The following is a 22,462-nucleotide window of genomic DNA, read 5'->3' as shown; positions in this document are numbered from 1 at the left end:
AAGCTCGCAAAGAACATTTTCCCCAACTATTTCGTTTGTCTAATCAACTGGATCACGTCTCCCCGAAGAACCTCGTCTGCCCACGTTCATGTTGCAGCGTCTGCAGGAGATCTCCCAGGTCTGATTGGTTAGGGATGATCGTGACCTCTCTCAGGGATACAGGGTGCAGCCGCATTGGTCTGCAGGCAAAAGGGATCAGCCCTCTGGGTAGAGGTGCTATCTATTAGGCCAATTGTATTGGAGCTGTTTTATCAGATCTATTTTATTAGACCACCTCCCCTTCATGACTGCAGCCAGGTCACATTCCTCATCCTTTGGCCCCTCCCCATCAACCTCAGCATTGGGCTCCACTTGCTGCTCCTCCAAGGGACTTGGCCCAGGTGCTGTGGTGCAGGCCTTGCCTAAGGGGATCTTCAGCATGGAAGGGAGCCAGCACTATGTCAGTGCCTGTGCCACTCCACCTTTACCCTTAGGCTACTGGTGTCTGGCCACTCTCCCGCTCCTGCTGTTGGAGCAGTGAGCAAGTAAGCAGGGATGGGGGGCTGAGCCTGCTTTCCCCACTCCTTCTAGGCACACCCTAGAAGGGTTGCTGCAGGCCAGGGTGGGACTTCAAACCCCTTCATAATTATACTAAGCCCTGAAGAAGCCTGGCCCTGCCCCACCCTTAGCTCAGTTTCTCTCCAGCCAAGGGTTTGCTCTAGAAACCCCCAGCCTCTAGCCTGAGCCACTGCAGGCATGTGTCTACATTTCCGGAATCAAAAGTGAATGTCTATTCACTTGCATATTGGTTCAATCTACAAGTTAAACTAACCTGCAAAGATTGAATCAATTTAGGCTCAGGCTTTTTTACTTTCTGTTCAGAAGACTACCCACTAATTTTTTTTCTATTTCTCCTATAACTTTAAACAGGAAGACAAGGGTATTTTTCCCCCAAGTTATTGTTTTAACAGCATTTAAATGAGAATCACATTTCATTCCAGAGAAAGTTATCATGGTCGAGATAGGTCATTCCACTACCGCTGCTGGGAGAGGGACGAGGGTGGGGAGCCACACTTCAGCTGTAGTCTGCCTGCAAGCCATGGCCCCTGCACAGGGCAATAGGTGGTGGGTACTGACCTCCTAGGGCTGCCCCAACCCAGGCCATGCTGCAGGAGACAGCAGTGAGTCAGGCTCTGTGATTAGCCCTGGCTCCTCCCACCCCTGCTGTGCACCTACAGCCAGGTCACATCCCCCCTACCCTGCTCCCTCACAGTCACCTTGGCATTGGGCACAGCTTGCCACTCCTCCAAGGGACTCGGCCCAGGCACTGCAGCCTGGGCCCTGCCTGAAGGGATCTTTAGCACGGGATGGAGCCAGCACCATGTCAGTGCCCATGACCCTTCTCAGGTTACTGGTATCTGGCCACTGCAACCCCCGGTGCACAGGTAGAGCCTGTCAGTGCCCATGCGACACACCCCCTTACAATGGGGGGATTAACCCCCCGCTTCCCGTCAGGCTACCAGGGTCTGGCCATGCTCCCACACCTGCGTCTGGAGCAGTGGGAGTGGGGGGGACTGGGGATGCCTGGCAAGGACTGCTGCCCCCTTGCCAGGCAGACCTGGCTGCACTCCAGAGCAGAGTTTTGTATCCCCACCCCCTTCTCAGCCATCCAGAGCAGTGACAGTGCTCTAGCTAGGAAGGAGAGGGGTGGGGCCAACCCTACTTGGCTGGAACAGATAGCCTAGCCTAGCCCAGCCCAGGGCTGCAGAGGGGACTCTGATTTAACTTAAACCAGGAAGGAGGCTGGGACAGAAGTTTCATAAACCGGTTTGACCTCAGTTAGTGAAGTCTGATACTACATTCAACCAGATTTATCTCAAACCAGTTTTTCAGCCATTTTAAAACTGGTTTATGTGCACTGTCCTAGCCCAAGAGTTGGACTCAAAGCGATTCAGTGAGGAGAACACAATGTTATCGACTAAATACGGAATTCTCAAAATATCTAGTCTCCAGACTCACTCTCACCTTTCTTTTGTCCCCGCATGTCTCTGGAGAGCTGCTCTCAGTAGCTCGGTGGAAACTGTGAATGCAAATATGAATACCTTCCTTTAGATATTTTTTCCTTAAAAATAGAGTCAGATCCATTAAAGGAGTTCAACATTTATGGTGGAATTTTGGTGCCTAAATCTAAAATTGCAGTCTTGGAAAGCCCAAAAAGTCCTGCTTGTGCCCAGGTGCAGATGCACCTTAGCTCTGAGAGGTCTAAGCATCTTGGCAACTAGATGACAGCTAAATCCACTCTAGAAACTAGGTGTTTCTCCTACTAAGTACCCCAAGGTACTCAAAGCAAGCCTACTCAAAGCATGCCTGCCCAACACTGACAGGATTGGGCTGTCCCCCAAAAATCCAGAGGCAGTGACCATGAACACTGCATGCCCCCAGAGGCTGAAGGGGGCACGGCAAGCTCCCGTAGGTGTGGCAGTGCTGTTGGTGGCAGGAGCATAGCGGTGGCAAGCAGGGAGTTCCCGTAGGCAGCTGTAATGCTGGTGGGGAGTTGGCAGAGCTGCCTCTTGCCATCCTGAGTGAAGTGTCCCTGGGGGTCCCTCCTATCTTCAGTGTTTCCCTATTGACTAGTTCTGGGTGGCTTCTTGCCTACTGTGCTGGCTGCCTTGGATTTTATTCTGAACTGCCTAACTCATGCAGAGAGGCCAGGTAGCTTGCTGAGGGTCCTGGATTTCGTTCTGAGGCCCAGATACCTTAGGCTAAATATGAACAATCAAAAAGCCCAAGGCTGAATTGATTCAGTTTTTGCAGGTTAGTTTAAACTGCAGAGATTAAACGGAGAAACAACTGGACACATATTTACTTTTGATTCAGGAAATGCAGCCACATGCCTGCAGTGGTCAGGCCAGAAGCTGGGGGTTACTAGAACAAAGCTCTCTAGCCAGCATGGCCTGTGTGATCACTTCCTCTTCCTGCTGCCCCTGTGGTCTCTGGGATTTGCAGTCCAGAATCACAGGAGCAGGACTCTGCAGGGTTATTCATCACTTCCTCTTCCTGCTTCTAGGTGCCTCTAGGATTTTTAGTCCACAGTCACAGCCAGCATTAAGTTTCAGTAAATTTAGGAGGGCAGAGTAGATCTGTACTCAGTGGAGGAGGGGGTTTAACTGGGGAAAGCAGGGTTTAAACCCCCTCCCTGGCTCCAGACCCCAGCCAGGGTTTGCCTGGTTGGGGTAGTCCCTGCCTCCCCCCCCACCCTTCTCTGCTGAAGCAGACAGCACAGTCTGGCCCAGGGCTGGAAAGCTTGCTGGGATGCTGGAGGACTATGATTTAACTACATTCAACCTGATTTGTCTTAAACCAGTTTCAGCCATTTTGAAACTGGTTTATGTCCACTGAGCTTCTGTTCTGTTACAGGTTTAAATCAGCTTCTGGTGACTTAAACCAGTTTATGTGTAACTTCTGTCCCTAGCCTTAAATTCAGGCATTGGAGCGCTTAAGTCCTTTACTGGATCCAGCACTGCCAGCCCAGGCATGCTGTACCACTGAGAATCCAGTTGGTTTTGTATGTCTGAATCTATTTGCTTCCAGCAGCTGGAGCCAAGGAGATAACATGTTTTGAGAACTCCAGTTAGAGGAAAGTAACCATCTCTGTAGCATGAGTTTAAAATAACCATTCTTTTAAGCTCTTTTTAGCTAAATAAACCTTTTTAAAATACAAGTTTGGAGGGAAAAGTGACTACTCACAAGGAAGAAGGCATATTTCGAAAACAACCAAATATGGGGCCCAAGTGTCCTGAAAGGCTTAATTTCACAGGCATCATAGAGCACACTTTACCCACACTATCAGAATTGGACTTCACCCTACAGCTTGGTAGCAGTCTTCTGAAGCTTGGTAGTGGCCTTTGCTAATGCTGTAATCTCTGAGTTTACCATTACACCTAAGACACTACTTTTTGCAACCATTCTCTTACTTCACATTTTGGTTTTTGTCTCACCCTCTCTTCCTTCAAGCAAAGTTCCTTACCTGTTAGATATGAAAAGGTGTTCAGAGTCTTTCTAGGAAAGCAGCTTAATCAGAAAGTAGTCAGCCATGGATTTCAGGCACTAAGAGCGGCTACAGAAGCAGCCAGAGCAGAGACCTTTGGAAGCTCAAGGAATTTTCTGCAGTTTTTCCTGGACTTTCTCTGCTCTGTGCTGAAGAATAGTCTTCTTCAGCCTTCTCCTGCACAGTCTCTTTGACTCAGCTTCACTCCACACATGCTGCTCTTGTCCTGCTCCCCCATACTGTCTTTCCTGTCTATGCACATCTCCCTCATTTTTTTCTTTCACTTAGTAATCTAATCCCACCTAACTAACCCCCTCCCAAAAAATAATAAAAGGGTTCTTTGCAGCCATCACACTGCTTTCTCTCTCTGTTCTGTAGCCTGTGTCAGTCTATTTAAATAGGAACCTCTTCCAGTGAAGGCACTGTTATTTTGTTTGTGCAGTACTTAACGCTTTGGCATCACATTGGTCCTTAGATATTACCGAAATGAAGTGGCTGGAACAATGGGGAGCAAGTGCAATCATGCTTCAAACCATCACTCTAACACTTGTTTTTTCTGCAACAGAATATTGCTCCCTAGTCTGGAACAAAAGCATGCACACAAAGATTGTTGATACACAGTTAAATGCAGCTATGTGTATAAAAATATCAGGAACACTAAAAAGTATGCCATTGCCATGGCTTCCAGTCCTAGCGACTGTTGCTCACCCATAGCTCTGCTGCAATGCCATATGCGTGAGGGAATACCATAAGGCCATCAATAACCCAAACCTCTCAATCAATAAGGACATCATTATGCCACTGCCCAATAGGCTCAAATCTAGAAAACCCTTCTGGAAATACAGCAAGAAGCTCTATGATAACAAGAGCATCAAAGAACAATAGAAGGAAGTCTGGGCAAATACCAATCTGCTGCAGAAATACATCATTAGCAACCCTACAATCCCCCAGCCAGGATTTGACCTACTGAGAAAGATTTGGTCCTCCCTGAATCGCATCCAGATACTTCATGGAAAATGTGGACACCTACTTCATAAATGGAAAATCAGAGTGAGTCCAGGTTGCAATTGTGGTGTGATTTATCAGACGGTGCAACACATTGTGAACGATTGCCTAATTAGATCATGTAATGTTGATCTAAACTCAATCCATGTGGCTACCCCTGTAGCGGTTGAATGGCTTTAGATATTAATTTTAGATATTAATCTATGAATGTTGTAATCCTACAATGGCATATGAAAGAGAGACCATAATAAATATGATAATAGTATTCTCTTAAATAAAGAATGATTTTTATAAAGTCGTTGGAACTGCACCGATCTTCATAATAGTGCAAAATAGTGTGTACCCAGGAAAAGAGAAGAGAAAGTGAGTTTCAGTGGTAGGAACCAAGCAAGCAACAGAAAGCAGGACAGATTAATATTGTTATTTTAATCATCTTGTTATTTTTATCTTCTTGAGCTAGAATTTTCTGATGTTTCTATTAATCATTGAGGTCTTGATTTTAAAAGTTACCTAGTGATTTTAAGTACCAGGGAACCCAGTTGGACACACTAAATCAGTGCTTCTATCCTTTTTAGATTTAAGGTACCCCTCATTAGACTCAAGGTGCCCTTGAAAAATATCAGCTCTTAAAAATAGAGTAATTCTTCTGTTGCAGAGAATTCAGAAAGACTAGAATTGGTCACAGTGTTTTTGACACAGGATTCCTTTATGAAATCTGTGGATTTATCATGTGAATTATGTTTGCATACTTCATGGTGCTACAATTGTGAGGCACCCTATGGCATGTTTGAAAGCATCTCAAGGCACCCAAGCAAGGTTCCATGACATCCTGGTTCAGAATCACTGTCCTACAGGTACCTGATTAATAAAAAAATCCAGAGCGCTCTGGCCTGATTTTTCATTGGTTGAGCAACCACAACTCCTATTGACTTCGACTGGGTACCTGAAAGTAGTGTTTAAACACTTAAGTTTGAAAATGTAAGTTTTAGCTTTCTCCTTGCCTCAGATTTATCATCTTGGGAGTATCAGGAAAATTAGTTCTTACTTTGAAGTCATATTTTAGTCTTTCAAGAAAATGATCAATATATTTATTATTTTATTAGTACATGGTTTACTTAGAGCCAGCAGAGATGACAGTTTTTTTCCTAACCTTCTCTCCGAGGCAGTAATTGGAGTGTATAAATTTTGTATTATTTCCTGTAAAACAATTCACTTCATGTTTAGGACTCAGTACTGGACATGTTGAGCATCTCTTACGGATCTCTGGATATTATAGGGTGAATCTCTTATTCAGTAAATTATGCCCAGACCAACATTTTATTGATATTGCTTTGGGTTTGTAAATAAATAGTTTAATAATAGCAACGTCTAATGAGGCCATAGAGCCAATTTTTTAAGTTATATGAATACCTAAAAATGCAGATAAGTACTTTTAAAAGTTTTTAAAAACATGTAAGCATGTGAAACATTTCATCTCAGGTAGTGCTAACCTTAATATTACAGCAGAATGAGGGACTGGGCTGACAAAGAATTATCCCCAGGATCAACTGAGTATAAACAGGTTCTTTGTGTCCTACTATGCCCTACTCTGCATGGACCTTATTTACTAGTGAATTGCTCTTGTTTTATGTTCTGTATTTCCATCAAAATATAGACACGGGCATAACATTCATAGAGGGATAATTCTTATCCAGCCCCACTGTTTTAAGTTCTCATATACAGAAGGTCATTTTGGTAAACTTTGCCTAATTTAGAAGTCCCATGTGAGTAGAATTTTAAAGTTAGCAGGTCCAGTTGCATCAGTTCTAGGCAGCTTTAATTCCATTACTTTTTATTCTTAACCAGACTCACGCTGTTGTAAATCCAAAGTATTTTAGTTGTATATTTGCATTTGGAGAAGGGTAGCAGGGATGAATTAGTAGAGAGAGAGAGGGAGAAAGAGGAAGAGGAATCTGTGAAAATCAGACCACTTTGCAAGTTACTTGAAATACTTTGCCAAAAAAGAATTCTTACATTTTTTTTAAATAAACAGAATTAAACTGAATTATTATAGTGAACTTCACTGTCTGAAATTAATGTAGATGTAAACCACTCATTATTTTATTCTCAGTAACAAATTTAAATGATCCCTTTTTACTAATGAAGAACTACCAGATACTGCCTGTTACCTGTATGCTTTTATAGTTTCAGATATTTCTACATATCAAAGTATTTGACATCCTCTAAATTCTTTTCGATATAATGGCTTCAAAAAATTCCAATGAGTCAGTGAAACATGGTCTTCCTCAAAAAATTGCTGGCTAAATTTGATCACAGTATTTTTCACTGAGCAGTATTTTCATTGAATAGTATTTGCAAAGCCTCACAGCTGATAGTTAAATAAATGAGATATGTCTGACCTTTCTCAAATAATATAATAGTTTTTGTTTAAGATATAATTTACAAATTTATGTATTTATTTATGTGATTTATATGCCACCCTTCCCAAACAAGACTCACAGTAGTTTACAATAAGAGAAACAGAACAATTTAAAAGGGCAACTAATATAAATACAATAAAACAGAACAAAATGAAGCAGAGATCCAGTAAGCAACATCCTGGCCTAGCTATGGATGCTAAAAATAGACTACGAAAGTGTCCGTTAAAGATTTTTCCATGTTTTAAGCATTCATATAGGCAGAGTACTGATTCTGGCATCTGGTATTTTATTGATCCTTCTGTAATGACTTAAAATATTATTTGTTAATTGACACCATTAAGTTCTCTTCCCATTAATTTGACTTCTGAGTTAGGCAAATTGGCTTTCTCTATTTGTAAATACAGATACAAACTGTAGCTAACATTTTCAGAAGTGGCCAATGGTTCTGTAAACTTTCAGTTTTTGGATACTTGACTCAAAGATGCTAAGTTTTTGCAGCATACATCAGACTTCAAAGTCAGCAAAGTTAATTTAGTTTTTTTTTATTTATTACCTCTATTATGTCTTTATTTGATTTGTCCTAGCATTAATAGTGTATTAAGTATTTTAATTTTTGTCAGGTGCACATGGATCTGGTGGCATTTTTTCAATTTAGTGTTAGAGATTATAAAAATAATTGAGGTTATAATGATATAAGCAAGAATTTAGACAGGTTGTCCTGCAAAAGTTATGGACATGCTTAACTTCATACATCACAGTAGTCACACTGCACAAAGTTAAGTATGCATGTAAGTCTTTACAGCACGGATGGGCAATTATTTTGGCTGGTAGGCCACTTAATGAGTTTTGGTGGGAAGTTGAGAGCCACACATATAAAATGATTCAGAAGATCTCACTTTATCATTCAGAAGATATCATTTTAACAAATTATAGATAAAAATATATATACTAAAAATAAAATATCTACTATAATGTTTTAATTTTATTTAAAAAATATTTTTGTACTGATTTATGGTTTTTTGAGTATAGAGGTAATTGCATAATAGGTTAAAATTAAGTCTTAGCCTTGTATATTGTGTGAAGGGAGATAGAGGTGGGGGTGAGGGGATGGGAAGTGTTTGGCGGGGTGTGGGGGGGGCATGTTTTACGTGTGGGGGGTATGCATGTATGAGTGGAGGGCTGCCTGTGACCTAGGTCCTGGGAGTCAGCCGGGAGTGAGGGGAGGTAGGGAGAGGGAGCATGAAGTGTGTGAAGTAGAGCTTGCCCAGGTGGTATGGTGCTGATGCAGGTGCAGTGTGCCCCCACCATCCAGCCCAGGTCTGTTCCCACGGCGCTCCACATGGGGCCATGCCCTGCCTACTCTTGCCTGGGACAGTCCATACTGTGATTCTGCCCTCACCCACCCTGTGCCTACCAATGATACCGCACTGGCCTCAGCCACTGCTCATCATGCTGGGCAGGCAGAATGGGTGGAAGGTGGCTGGGAGCTGGAGCCCTGTGTGCTGGGGCAGGAGCCACCCAGCTGCAGCTTCCTCCATGCCACTGCTTTCCCATTCTATCTGCTGCCCAGAGTGGCACAGCAAGGGTAAGAGGAGCTATTGGAGGTGCGGAGCACCAAGCAGTACCTGGGTGGCTGCAGCAGCAGCAGCAAGAGCAGACCCATGTGGAAGCTGTGTATGCTGGCTGGAGCCAGGATTGTGCTGGCGATGCCCATGGGCTGCCCCAGGCAGGAGTGAGTAGGGCTCAGCTGCATGCAGAGTCATGCCCAATCAATTGGGCTGAATTCAATCAGTTGGTGGGCTGGATCTGGCCTGCAGGCCATATTTTGCCCACCCCTGCATTACAGGATTGCAATATTTTTACAGTGCTGGTAGGAAGTCAGTCATATTTGGCACAATATATTTTGGTAGGCAGACACATCACGTTGTGATGTGAGCTAGCCCATTGAAAGAAAGCTTTGTGTGGCATCTTTTTGGCTATAGACAGAAGTTGTAACACGTAAAATGGTTTAAGTGAACAGAAACTGATTTAAACCTGTAACAGAATGTAAGGTCAGTGCACATACACCAGTTTCAAAATGGCTGAAACTGGCTTGAGATAAACCTGGTTGAATGTAGTATCAGACTTAACTAAATGAGCTCAAACTTATTTATGGAACATCTCTCCCAGACCCTTTCCCAGTTTAAGTTAAACCAGAGTCCCACAGCATCCTAGCATGCTCTGCAGCCCTGGGTGGGGCTGTGCTGTCTGCTCCAAGAGAGCAGAACCAGCCCCATTCCTCTGCTCCCTAGCAGGAGCATGGATGGGCAGTGGTGGCGGCATAGACAGATGCCTGCCCCCCCTAACGTGAAGTGGGCAGGGAAGAAGTTTATGCCCCTCTCCCTCCCCTGTCCCACCAGCACAGACCTGCCAGGCATTTCTGGTCTCACTGCTTCAGTGGCAGGGGGCATGGCCAGCCTCAGTAGCAGTTTGAAGTGAACTGGCCAGGGAGGGCACCCCTCCCTGTCCTACCAACATGGACCCAAGCTGGGATCTGCCTGGATCTCCCCCCTTGCTGCCACAGTGGCAGGAGAGAGGGCACGGCAGATGCCAGTCAGCATGATCCCTGAGACAGAGGCAGCAGGGAGGGGATTTATTCCCCCCTCTGCCCCTGGGGAACCGCAGCCAGGGCCTGCCAGCCCTGACTGCTGCTGCAGCCTATTGCTTCCTGCCCAGGGCAAGCGACAGGGTAAGCCCCCTCCCTGCCCACTTTGCCAGGCACCGGAGGGAGCAGGGAAATAAGTCCCTTCCCTGCCCCTTCACCTGAGGGGGCCGTTCCGGCTGACTTCTGGCTGCACCCCCACCCCTGTTGCTGGAGCAGCGAGTAGGGAGCTACCATGATGGGGGCTGCAGCTCCTCTCATGGCTTCCTGGAGCGCGAGCTTCTTCCTGGTGGGGGGCCTGTACTGCAGGTGGGGACAGGGTGGAGGCAGAGCTGCCACAGACTGTGTGGGGCAAGCAGCGGCACCAGGGCTCGGAATGGCCATAGCCTCCCAACACCCCCTCCCCCATGCTGCTGTTGCTTGCCCACACAGTCTGCAGCAGCTCTGACCACCCCACCCTACCCCACCCTGCTTCTTCCTGCAATGCAGCCCCCCACTGGGAAGAAGCTTGCACTCCAGGAAGCCATGAGAAGGGCTGCAGCCTCCATCATGGTTGCTCCCCCCTTGCTGCTGTGGTTCCCTGGGGGCGGAAGGGAGAATAAATCCCCTCCTTGCACACTCTGCCTCAGAGGCCATGCTGGCCAGCATCTGGCCATGCCTCTATCCCCGTCACTGTGGCAGCAAGGGCAGAGCACCACACAGACCCCGGCTTGGGACCATTGGATGGGGAGGCAAGAATTAAGCCCCTTCCCAGGCCAGTTCACTTCAGGCTACTGCCAGGGCTGGCCGTGCTCCCCCGCAGCACAGCTTCCCTGCAGCCAAGGGTGTGCTCTAGCACCTCTTGGCACCTGGCCTGAGCCACTGCAGGCATGTGCCTGTATTTTCTCAGTCCAGAGGGAATGTCTGTTCACTTGCAAATTGGTTCAATGTAGGCAGGTTAGACTAACCTGCAACGATTGAATCAATTCAGGCTCTGGCTTTTTGAAAGTCTGTCCCTAGCCTAGATGGAAGCATATAAAGGGACTTACCCACCAGCAGAAAAGTGTCCTTCAGTTCACTTCGGGCCTGATCTGTAGTTAGTAGAAAGGCTCCCAGTTACTCCAGTGGGCTTTGGACTAGGTTGTTTACAGCCTTTCACACTCTTCAGTTGGTGATAATTGGTATGGAGATTCAATGTGTGGCTAATTTCTTCTGTAATGTTTTTTCAAGATTTTGAGGAGGTGGTAAAATGAGCCCTCAAAGGAAGTGTCTTCTTCTATGTGATTTTGCTGTTCTAATTACCAATTTTCTTTTAGATGCAGTGATTTGTCTCTTTCTGTGTGAGTTCAAGTAACTAAAAATCTGTTAATCTTTTAGTTGTTCCTGTTTATTTAAGATGTCTCAATTCAGTTTCAAATTCAGACAGTCTGACATTTTCCCACTTGTATTAAGGTATCATACTTTATCAGATATTTCTGACTATCTGACTTTTCAAGTTCTTATTGCTGAATTAGTGATTTACATTTAATCTGCAAAAAATGGTTCAGTTGAATCAAATTGTTCTGTTTTTGTCTACCTGTTATGGCATCACACTACACTGCTTTCCATCCATTTCTCCAGTGATTATTAAATGGAAGGGTAGTGGTCAGCCTGAAAAGAAGTCCAGAGAATAGATGGGATGATATCTGACATGTAGTGCGGCGATTAGAGTATTATACTGGAAAGTCAGAGAGACAGACGTTCAAACGAGCTCTGGGCAAGGGGGACCCACAACAAAGGTCTCTAGCTTCCTTATTAAGCAACCTGACCACTCTGCTTTTGGAGATAAAATATGGAAAGGGCTTGGGTCTTCCCCACCTATATCCAGGATTTATGCCTAGATAGTAGTAGGCAGCAACCATCAAGCCTTCTGGATCGTGATGTATGCATAAAAGGTCACCAATGCCTCAAATTATATACACATCTAGGAATTGAACCTGGGTCTTCTGCATAGTAAGTAAGGATTCTACCAATGAACCACAATAGTAGATCTATGCCTACCTGTGCGTGCACCTAGTGTTACAAGTACCCAGCCAGTGTCTAGTTCTGTTGCACATGTTCAGTCTACCTCTACACATACATCCACAATGTAAAGCCAGGGTCAAAACCAGCCAGGTAGATAACTAGAAAACTGCCATTTATATCCAGAAACAGAAATAGAATTCAGTCCTGTGGGTTTTCTGAAACTAATTTGCGCTCATCGTTTTCACACCAAACTATGACAAGATAGACATTGTCTAATTCCATACCTCTATGGAATAATCTTGCTAAAATCAAGAACTATGATGCCTGAATACAGTGTTCTGGGAGAGACTCAGGTTTTACACCCCCTTTCTTGATTCTTGTGCGGCCATATCTGTCTCAATGATAGACTTTATGCACAGTAATCCACAGAACAGTGTCTTATTTATAATGGTCTCCACCCTTCATAGCATATGTTATTTTCTTTACCAGTTAGAGATTCAATCCAATAAGATGCAGAGTAGAGGTGCAGACAAGTAACAGTTTTTATCTGGTCTGGCCCCTGAAAGCGTTCAACAGCTGTGACCAAACACAAGTGCATGGCTACAGTGCTTTAAAAGGGCCTGATCCATGACAATGTGAACCCTCATTGCACCTTCAGCCCAGCCCTGCTCCTGGAGCACCTTCAGTAATTTGTGTCTGTGTGCTCCAGGAGCAGGGCTGGGCTGACCCAGCTCAGCCCTGCTCCAGGAATTGTGCTCAGAATGGGAGGGATGAAAGGGAGTGGAGGGAGTTTGATCTGGAGTTTTTCCAGCCAGTGCTGGAAGGTGGGGCAGGTTGATTGGAGCCCCCCTGCCAAAGTGAGGGCTCCAGTCCACCTGCCCCATCTTCTAGCCCTGACTGGGCAGCCCCCAGAATGAACTCCCTCTGCTCCCTTTCTCCCCTCCCATTCTAAAGACAGCTCTGGGGCTGGGAGGGAGGACGGGCATTGCTAAAGGATGGGGGCTGCAGGCTCAAAGCCACTCTAAATATCAGTTTGATTCCCCAACCCCTGGGTCCCAACAGTGAACATCTGTTAGGTCTGGTGGGGATTATTGTAACTCATGATACTTCTTGCGAAGCACCATGAGTTACAACAAGGAGCTGCTTTCCTGTCTGTGCCGTAGGGATGAGCAAGCAGGGCAACTATCCCCAGTGCTGATTCAGAGTAGGTGCCAGAAGGAAGCCCATGCCACAACTCTCTGATGCTTGGGACCTCCCTTTTCCACCCAGAGCAACAAAAGTTCCTATTTACACCTCTGATGATGAGAGTACCAAATGAGTGAATAGTGCAGCCAACTGCACGATCAGCAGCTTGCAAAATCAGATTGAGGCTCTTCTGTTGGAATCTATCAGCTTTACTCAGGCAAAACTCATACTAAAGTAAAGCTTTCCATAAGATCTGAAAATTCAGCCCAGGTTTTTTCCCTTCTAATTTTGTTGCCTAATAATTCAATATTGCAGATAATTGTCTACGTATTATAATTTTAAGCATGAGTCATTCCAGAGAAGTCAATTAAAATTAAGTATGCAGTTAACTGCTTAGTTGAATTAGTGCCTATAATTGTATTTCATATTCATATTTCTCTAACTATAGGCATTTCTAGATCTATAATTAGAAGTTGTTTATTATTTTAAGTCCTGCAGAAATAACAGAATTGTAAAATCTTAGAAAGTAACTAAGGCTGAGAAGGGACCTCTGGAGGTCATCCTGTCTAACCCGTTGGCAGCTGTATGTGCAGAAGCAACTTCTTTTCTGTAGTTTTTTACCCTCTTGTTCCATTTTTCTGCTTGATATTCTTATCTGTCTTATTTTTAATACTTTCTGGATGAACAATATTTTCCTGACAGCAGATTTGTGAGAGAGAGTTCAAACATTGCCATTTTGTATTAAATGATGTGTTCACAGTTGAAAAAAGTTCCTTTCTTTACGAAAGGAAAATGAGTTGTATTTATTGTGTAAGCACATAGAAGCTGACACATCATAGCTTTATATAGCTTGGCAAAATTAGGACTGTTAATTCATGACAGATGCAGATCCATTGGTGGTAACAATGAGAGAGGACTTTAGAGAACACTGCATTTGTACCACAATATAATCTGTCTTGAAGCAGGACTAAAGGACTGGGTCAAAGATGTGTACATTACAGCGTCCATTGGTATTATCACCACCACCACTGCAGCTGCCATTGTGGTGCAGCACAACCCTATCTATTCACTCACCAATAAGAACTGAACGATATGGTTCTTTGAGGCAATTTTGCCCCATCCCCCATGAACAGCCTGAGTACTAAGATTGCGAGCTAAGGAATTCCACTGGGTAAGGGAAGGGTATATTCCTTGAGGGCATAAAATGGCAGTAGACTCACTTCATGGTAGGTCCTGTAACACGGAAGCTACAAGTAGCTCTGCTCTTCCTTCAGCCTTACTTTCCAGGAGGGGAAATGGCTAGTGTGTTGGTGCAGTTGTTAATGCAAGTGGGTACTGGGCTCAGAACATACCTTCCCCTCAAGAACATCAGGGCAGTGCAGTGAGCAGGAGTTAAAGAGGTTTGGCTAAAACCAGACCCAGCTCTGCCAGTGCTGGTAGACAGCAGTAGCGTCTAAAGTAGTTACTTATTGACAGCTGTATAGTAGATATAGGTCACCATGGATACATTTCCTGTAAAATACGGCGTATAATCCACATTTTGAATTCATTCCCATTTACCACCTCTTATTGCTCTTTTCCCTTTAGCTTTGTGTTTACTTACTCTACAGTGACTTTTCCCTGAAACCTGATTTTAAGTGCCAGTGTTAAGTCTATTATAGAGTACTTTATCCTCCTCTCAGAGCCAGTTTGGGACTTTCCCTAATGCTGCTGTGCTGGGGCCAACAAGCAGAACAACTTTTTGCACTGCTACAGTAAGTAGGGCTTCTACATAGTGGCTCCAGACTCTGGATGAGTGCTGGTTCTTTGTGCCCGATTTGTCCCCCAGGTGTGAGCCTCATCCACCAGCACTCCAGCCAGTACAACCAACCTCCCCTCAGAAAGCAAATAAAGATGCAAACCATAAGACTGTAATGCATTACTCACAAAGTCATAATCCTTTCTCAGACCTTCTTGATTGCTGGTGCAGGCAAAGCTGTATGTTATAGCTCAAGCAAGCCCAGGAACTTTTTCTGAAGAGAACAGGTCATTCAAATGGAATTTTAGTGACACTTAACTGTTCAAAAACCAACGTCAGTACATTTTAAAATTTACTTTTACATATGACAGTCAATACAGAGAATTAGAAGAGAACAACTAAACAACAGCAAATTAGGAAAAACTATATATGTTATGCATAACTAGTTAAAAGAATAAATAAAAACTAAGGCATGATGCCACAAGTGTGATATCCTGCATAACCTCACTGGGTGCACCCAGACTAACATGCATGTGCAGTTTGTGGCACTGCAAACTGCATGTGCCACAGGTGCAGGCATTTGCTGTGCTGCTGATTTGCAGAGTGGCAGGTTTTTTGACATCAGAAGATCCCAGTGTAAAAAAACCCACTCAAGAAGAAAGTGGGGTGGTGCACGTGGTAGCAGCATGCACTGCCTGAAACTGGAGCCTGGCCAGACAGAGCCTTGCTTCAGTTGCTGGCCAGGCTCCAAACATCCAGATCACTGCCAGTGGAGCCCCAGGAGTGCCCTTAGGGTCCCAGGTAATGCTTCTGGGGCCAGCCCAGGTGCTGCCCCACCCTCCTTCCCCCACCTGGAGCAATTTTTCCCACTCTAACCCCACATTCGGGGGGGGGTGCCAGAGCAAAAAGCAGCAGCGTGAATTTATGCTGTTGCTTTTTTCCCTGCAACAACCGCATGCCCCTACTCATGGGGAACCCAGCCACAGAGATTGTTTCTCACCCAGAAAAAAAGTTACAGTAATCAAATTAAATGCCCAATGTTCATGCTCCAAGAAATGCAGGTTTTTCATTAATCATCATTAAGTCAGAATCATTAAAACACAATCAATTTTTAAAGTTACTAATGTTCCTTCTGAAGACTCAAAAAATGGAACACTGAAACTTTCAAAATCTTTCGTCTTCAGAAGTTGATCTTTCATCTTCAGAAGTATCTGGTATTCCTTGGGCTAAATTACTGCCACCTGAGCACCTATTTTACAGTCCGTGTATAAGCTTGAAACTAGTCTTTCATTTTGACACATTCAAGTCTTCTCACAATCTCCCAGTTGTGATTTTTAACTACTGATAAAGATTTCCTTTGTGTAGTATTTGCTGGCAGTACATGGTGCCTGTATTGCTACTGTGTGGATATTTCCTTGTCCTAATGAAGTATACCTATTTTTAAAATTGCTATTAGCATTTTGTGGTCCATGTTTCTAATTTTTTCCTTAGTGTAAACTATCAATAAAAGTACTTTTTTGTAGACCCCCTAATATAGGGGTGGGCAAAATATGGCCCGTGGGCCAGATCTGACTCACCAAGGAATTGTATATGGTCCCACCCAGCCCAGGCAGAGGAGGCAGCCCAGGCTGTGGCACATGTGGCTGGTCCTACTACTTCCAGGCACACAGTGGGGCAGGGGCAGGGGCAGTACAGAATGGCAGCTGGACTTGGCTTCCTGGCAACGGCTTGCTTTGCCCAGCTGCTGCTGCCAGTCCACCCTGCACTCATCACCAGAGGTGCTGGATGGAGCAGACAGACAGGTTCTCTGTAGAGACAGGGCATGCTCAGCTGGGCAGATGGGAAAGGGCTGCAGGCAGGCAGGGAGTGGTGTCTGGAAGTGGGACAGGTGAGTGGAGACGGTGGGGCGGTGACAGTGCTGGCCCAGGGCACAGCTGCAATTCACTCTCCACATGTTCCTACTTATGGCATTGGCACTCATTGCAGGGACTTGCAATGCAGGGAGCAGATTACAGCTCTGCCCTTACTTTGGTCCCCACACTGTCACTGCCCCACGATCCCAGCCTGTCCACCCTGCTCCTGGATGCCACTCCCCACCTTCCCACTGCCCCATCCCTGAGCTGGTCTCCATGGAGTCCTGCCCTCTCTCCCCGCCTGCTCTGTCCAGCCCCACAGCAGTGGGTGCAAGCAGACGGTCCGTGGCCAGATGGGATAGTTGTTTCTGTCAGCTTCAGACAAGGAAAGCTAGCAACATATGACTAGATAACAGTCCACACACCACTAGTTAATGAATTAGATAACAGTAGCTGTCCACAGACAAGACCTTGAGAGGCACATTTTCAAAGATTTATTCTAAAACAAAACAAAACCAAAAAAGGAAAAAGTAGGAACTTAAGCATTAGCATAATGAACCAAAACAGTGATTTATTCTAGAATAGTGTGAATGGCCAATACAGATGGTATGGGAAAGTTTCTTCCAAATACCCATTAGTTAGTGTTTGGTTTATGACACAGAGCAATGAGGGTTTCAAACATTTCATCCCTTTCCAGGCATTTCTTAGCGAATATGAACATATTTGTTTATGTAAATTAAAACAAATTGCTTAGATTTTCCTTTTCATTATGTAATTAACTACTTTTGCTGATTATTTCAATGACTAATGATCTCTCCAACTACTAACATTTACATGGGAAAGTAGATGTGAATTTTTTACATTCCATTTAAATCTTGCAGCTATGTTATAAGAAAGAAAGAATTCAAATTTTATACACAACTCTTTTTCCATGTGGAAGATACAAATATTCAAAATAATCAAACTTTATTGCCATAATGAGGTCAGTTTATTTCAAAGATATGTGTATAAACAGTATTTGTAGTAATAATAAATAGTGAACAGATGTTTTCAGACTCTTACAAATAGAAGTAAAATGTCTCATAAATCATCAAAACATGAGTTCTAGATAGTCTAGTCAAAGGAACATGATAGTTTTTGTACTGTTTGGCATCTGTAGCAGTTTATTGACTATTACTTAAAACAGTTACTAATCATTTAGTAGACTTGGTTACTATTTATAAATGTATCCTTAATATAAAATCTGACCTTAATAGCCAATCATTTCATACTGGTTAAGAATTATTTCAGTATGTAGAATGATTGGCTATTAAGGTCAGATTTTATATTAAGGATACATTTATAAACAGTAGAATTCTACAGAATTTCTGGAATATATTTTGCACTTATTCTTTGCTATACTCTAATACATATACTAGAGAAGACATCAAAAGTAAAAAATGTAGGAGATAAGAACAAGGGTGATAGTGACTGTAATCAAAATGAATCAAAGTTCTTTAGATTTCCAGAAGACAGTCAGGTGGATCTAGGGCTTGACACTGCCATCATTGCTCCTGTTTTCCTGTGTAAAGTGTCTCATTTAATGTCCTACTTCTACAAAGTGCTATTTGCCCTCATTGCCATCACCAACTTCCATTCCTCAAAGTTTCTACTCTGAAGAGTAGTTTTCAATTAATGACAAGGCAGATTAACAGAAACTTCAAAAATCATCACATATCCCTGTTGGGCCCCAGCTAACCTCCACTAACTGACTTTCCTTTACAGAAGATCTGTACCAGGCTCTGTACTTATATATTATTTTGTAGTGTGTAATTGTGTATATAGGCTGTGGGTCAGATTGTTGGACAGACTATGGCTGCTTGAACACAGTAAAGCAATCAATCAGGTTTTTGATCTAAAAGTACATCCAAAGATTGGCTTGACTACCAAGACACCACCACTTCATAACGGGTGCACCTCCCATCTCTGGTGGGGAAGAGTGTACAATATTCTACCAATTCTGGGCCAGTACAGAGGCCTCAGTGGCTTGCCTTAAACTATGGAAAAGGTTGTTTTGGCCCCAAGCCAGACTAAGATCAAAGAAGTAGAAATATGATTTAGGCTTATTCTTTGCCCAGTTCAAACTGGACAGCTGAGGCTTGGGGTGGGGAGGGAAGGGGACTGTACTGATTTTTCTAAAATCTTTTGTTATCTGAGGGATCAGAGTTAAGGTTAAATGTGTAATCTTACTTTGAATTCTGAGTTTTTAGAGAGAGCCACCTTAACACTCGCTTGCCATAGGGACATTTCAAGACTTTTTTTAAAAATGTGTTTGCTTTTAAGGGAAAAATGGGGTTAAAAATGTCACAATAATTGATTGATTATCTGGGTACTGTTAGGACTGTGTGTCTTATGCACCATATGGATGCTGAGAGAGAGCTCTCCCCAGTTCAACAAAGGAAGTCTTCAGTAGAGCACTCCTTTCTGAGTAGTCCAGGAACACTGCAACTTCTACTTTAAAACAGTGATTCTCAACCAGAGTGTTATTACAGCCTTTGAAAGGTACCAGCAGGAGAGAGGAGAGAAGTGAGGTATGGACAGGATCCAGTAACAAGATAAATACAAGCTCTTCTCTTCCTCCCACACTCACAGCAGCACAGGCTCTTCCCTGCATGGCTGTTCCTCCTCCTGGCATGGCCCTTCTTCAAACAGGTAAGCAATAAAATAAATTCATTTTTGAAATGAGGTACTGTTCAGTTCACAAAGGTTACGGGGGTGCTCTGAGTTTGAAAGGGCTGAGACCACTGCTTTAAAAGATACAGAGTGAGTGGATTAACCAGCAGCATTTATCCCTGGGGAGAAACCAGCCTGGAAAATTACAGCCTTAAATTTTCAGTTTCACAGAAGTTTTCTGAATGGCATCTGAAAATGCCCAGTAGAAGGTAAAATGCTTCTACAGCTTTCACTATACTGGTTGTTACTGACTTGCACTCTCTTACGTGAGGTCAAAGATGTGAAAATCATTGAGAGACAGTAAGCTTTTTTAAAAGCTAGTTTAAAGACAAGGTTATCGCTTTTGCAGTAATCATCTCATATAATGATCTTCCTAAAGAATTTTAGAGCCTCTGCAGAGAACTTAGATAACTGGACTAAAAGTGACACTATTTCTTGGAAGGTAGTTCTGAAGGAACAAAACGAGAAAATTGAAGCTTGAAAGATAGGCCTTTTCAAAAGTTAGCCTTCAATTTACAGACTATGTAATGCTTTTCATTTTCAAGTGAACTTCTGTTGAAGCCAGTAAGAGTTTCTTGAGTGGATTAATGAAAGCTTGTAACAATTTTGGTGAAACTTGAACTATTTTGGCATTGAAAAGGCTAAAATTCCATTAATTCAATAATTGGAGGTGTCTCTAGAATACAAGTAAATGCTATACAGGGCCAGATTTTGGTCATGGTCTGCATGAGTCACTTTACTGCACAGTAGCTTAGTTTACTGCGCAGTAGGTGTGTGCATCTGCACATGCACATGGTTGCTGCACAGTGAAAATTGCTACTCATGAGTAAATTAGCTATCTGCAAATGCAAGTAGCAAATGTATTCATGAGTAGTTACTGCACAGTAATGCACATGTAGACACCAACCGGGAGAAAACTTGCTCCCAGTCAGCTCCACCACTGGGGAGCCAGCCTGAGACTAGCTCCAGGGCTCCAGGGCTGGAAGCTTCTCCTGCCCCAGGGCTGGGCCGGCTCTCTGGCAGGCCCTTAAAAGCCAACAGGCACTCAGAGCCCTGGGGTGTAAGCAAGCAGTCTGAGGTCACTCCAGGCCCCTTTGTGTCCCTGAGCAGACTGTAGGCCACCTGCACCACAGTGCTATGCAGCTGCCAGGGTCATACCACCCAAGCTTGTAGGCTGGTCCAGGCTCCTGCCAGGCCTGCCAGAACCCAGGCCCAGCTGTAGGCAGCTCCTGGCCACCAGTGCCAGCTTCAGCTGCCTACAGCCCACCGCCAGCAGCCTACCAGGAGTCTGCAGGTACTGTGGTGCATTGCCTTGCTGTGCGGCTGCCAGTCCTATGCTGTGCCCCTGTGCTGTGTGCTGCAGGCAACTGCTGAGGCCTGGCAGTACAGGGCTAGCCATGCAGAGGCCTGAAGAGCCAGCACGGAAGCCCAGATAGCGTCATTGTTGACACCACACCCCACCTCCTAGGGCCGCAACTGGTTGCAGGAGGAGACTGGTGACCTTGTGGCAGTATGGTGCAAAGTGGAGGTGCAGTGGCAGTTTGTGCAGGGCAGGCACTCCATTGCCAATGTCTGTGAGGGGCTGTCAGGCTGGTTGTAGAAGTGCAGGCACAACCGGTTGGCATGGCAGTATTACATAAAGGTCAGGGCCTTGAAAGCACACTGGATTTTCATAACCAACCACAATCATCAGGGAGTGCCCACAAGTCCATCCCCTTTATGCGGCAGCTGACAGACATCCTTGCACCCCGCAACTCAGGCTGTGGCCTGCCTGAGCCACTGCACTGGTCTGGCACCTGTGGTGACATGTCACCGGGGGAGGGCCCCTCGGGGCGCCACCAGCCCATCCTGCCACGCTCCCTGCTTCCAGCCTCCACCAGCAGTTTGGGGAGCCTACACCAGTGCCTGCCCCAACAACCTCAGCCCCAGCCTCAAGATGTGGCTGGCCATGTCACTGCTGGCTGTCAGCAGTGTCAGTTCCTCCCTGGGAGGTCCCCTGGGCGGGCACCTGCATGCTGTGCCTTCCCATCCAGCGAGTCCACCCAGAGCAGCATGCCATCACCACCAGCTGGGACTGACCCAAGCCACCACCATGCCAGCCCTGGCCACATGGTAAGCCCTGCACTGGGGGGGAGACCCCTCCCTGACCCAGCCTCTGCCCTTTGTGCCCTCCCTTCTCAGAGAGGTTGCACTCCCCAGGCCCCAGGACCCCCCCCCACCCCAGCATACAGGGAGGTGGGAGAAAGTGCAAAATTTTATTGAGCAGCCTATGCCCCTGCAGCTAGGCAGGCACAGACCTCTCATATGCCAAGGAATGAATTGATGCCAGTGGTCATGTCCTCCTCAGCTGCAGGGGGGCAGAGATGTGTGGTGCAGCCACAGGTAGCTCTCCAGTCTGTGGTGGAGGTCATGGGGAGCCCGGGCTTGCCCCCCTGCTCCATCAAAGCTCAGGGACCCATGCCAGGTGCACTGGTGTACCCAGAGCACTATGACAGTCATCATCAGCAGGGCGTAGTAGGTCGGGCACCCCTTGGTCTGTGCCAACAGCTCCTTGCACAGCACCCAGGACACATGCAGCAAGGGCACACTCAGGGTGCAGCACAAGGGGGGCTGGCCCTGGGGTGCCTCCCCAGAAAGGCCCCCAGCAGGGAGGCTTGGGGCACAGGCAGCTCCTCATCCCATTTGTCTGGGAGTCCTGTGCCCACTAAGCTTGGGTGCCATGGGCTTGGACCAGTGGGCCTGCAGAAAGAGAAGGGGGGTCAGCAGGGTCTGGAGCTATGGCAGCAGGTGCTGCCAGGAGCCCGGCCTGTCCCATCCTGGGAACAGGGTGGGGAAGGCAGGCTGCCTGCAGCCAGCACCCAGCAGCCCACTGACCCCAGGGAAGCAAGTGGGGATGGG

General features: G+C 45.4%; 1 protein-coding gene across 3 annotated transcripts in view; it reads left to right on the top strand.

Annotated features, from left to right (window-relative positions):
- The window catches only part of RGS7BP (regulator of G-protein signaling 7 binding protein), a 119,901-nt gene that overhangs the window by 18,652 nt on the left and 78,787 nt on the right, over positions 1-22,462 (top strand). For 2 of the 3 annotated variants that reach the window (XM_019517800.1, XM_019517799.1), the window contains exon 3: positions 19,484-19,543. The exons of the other annotated variant lie outside the window; for it this stretch is intronic. In XM_019517800.1, the coding sequence (XP_019373345.1) occupies positions 19,484-19,543 (60 nt within the window). The remainder of the gene's footprint in view (positions 1-19,483; positions 19,544-22,462) is intronic. 3 annotated transcript variants of the gene reach the window in all.

Source organism: Gavialis gangeticus, unplaced genomic scaffold (genome assembly GCF_001723915.1).
Source record: "Gavialis gangeticus isolate Ggan-Ray unplaced genomic scaffold, GavGan_comp1, whole genome shotgun sequence".
Classification (NCBI taxonomy): Eukaryota; Metazoa; Chordata; order Crocodylia; family Gavialidae; genus Gavialis; species Gavialis gangeticus.
The sequence above is the reverse complement of the archived record's forward strand: the minus strand, read 5'-3'. Positions and strand labels throughout refer to the sequence as shown.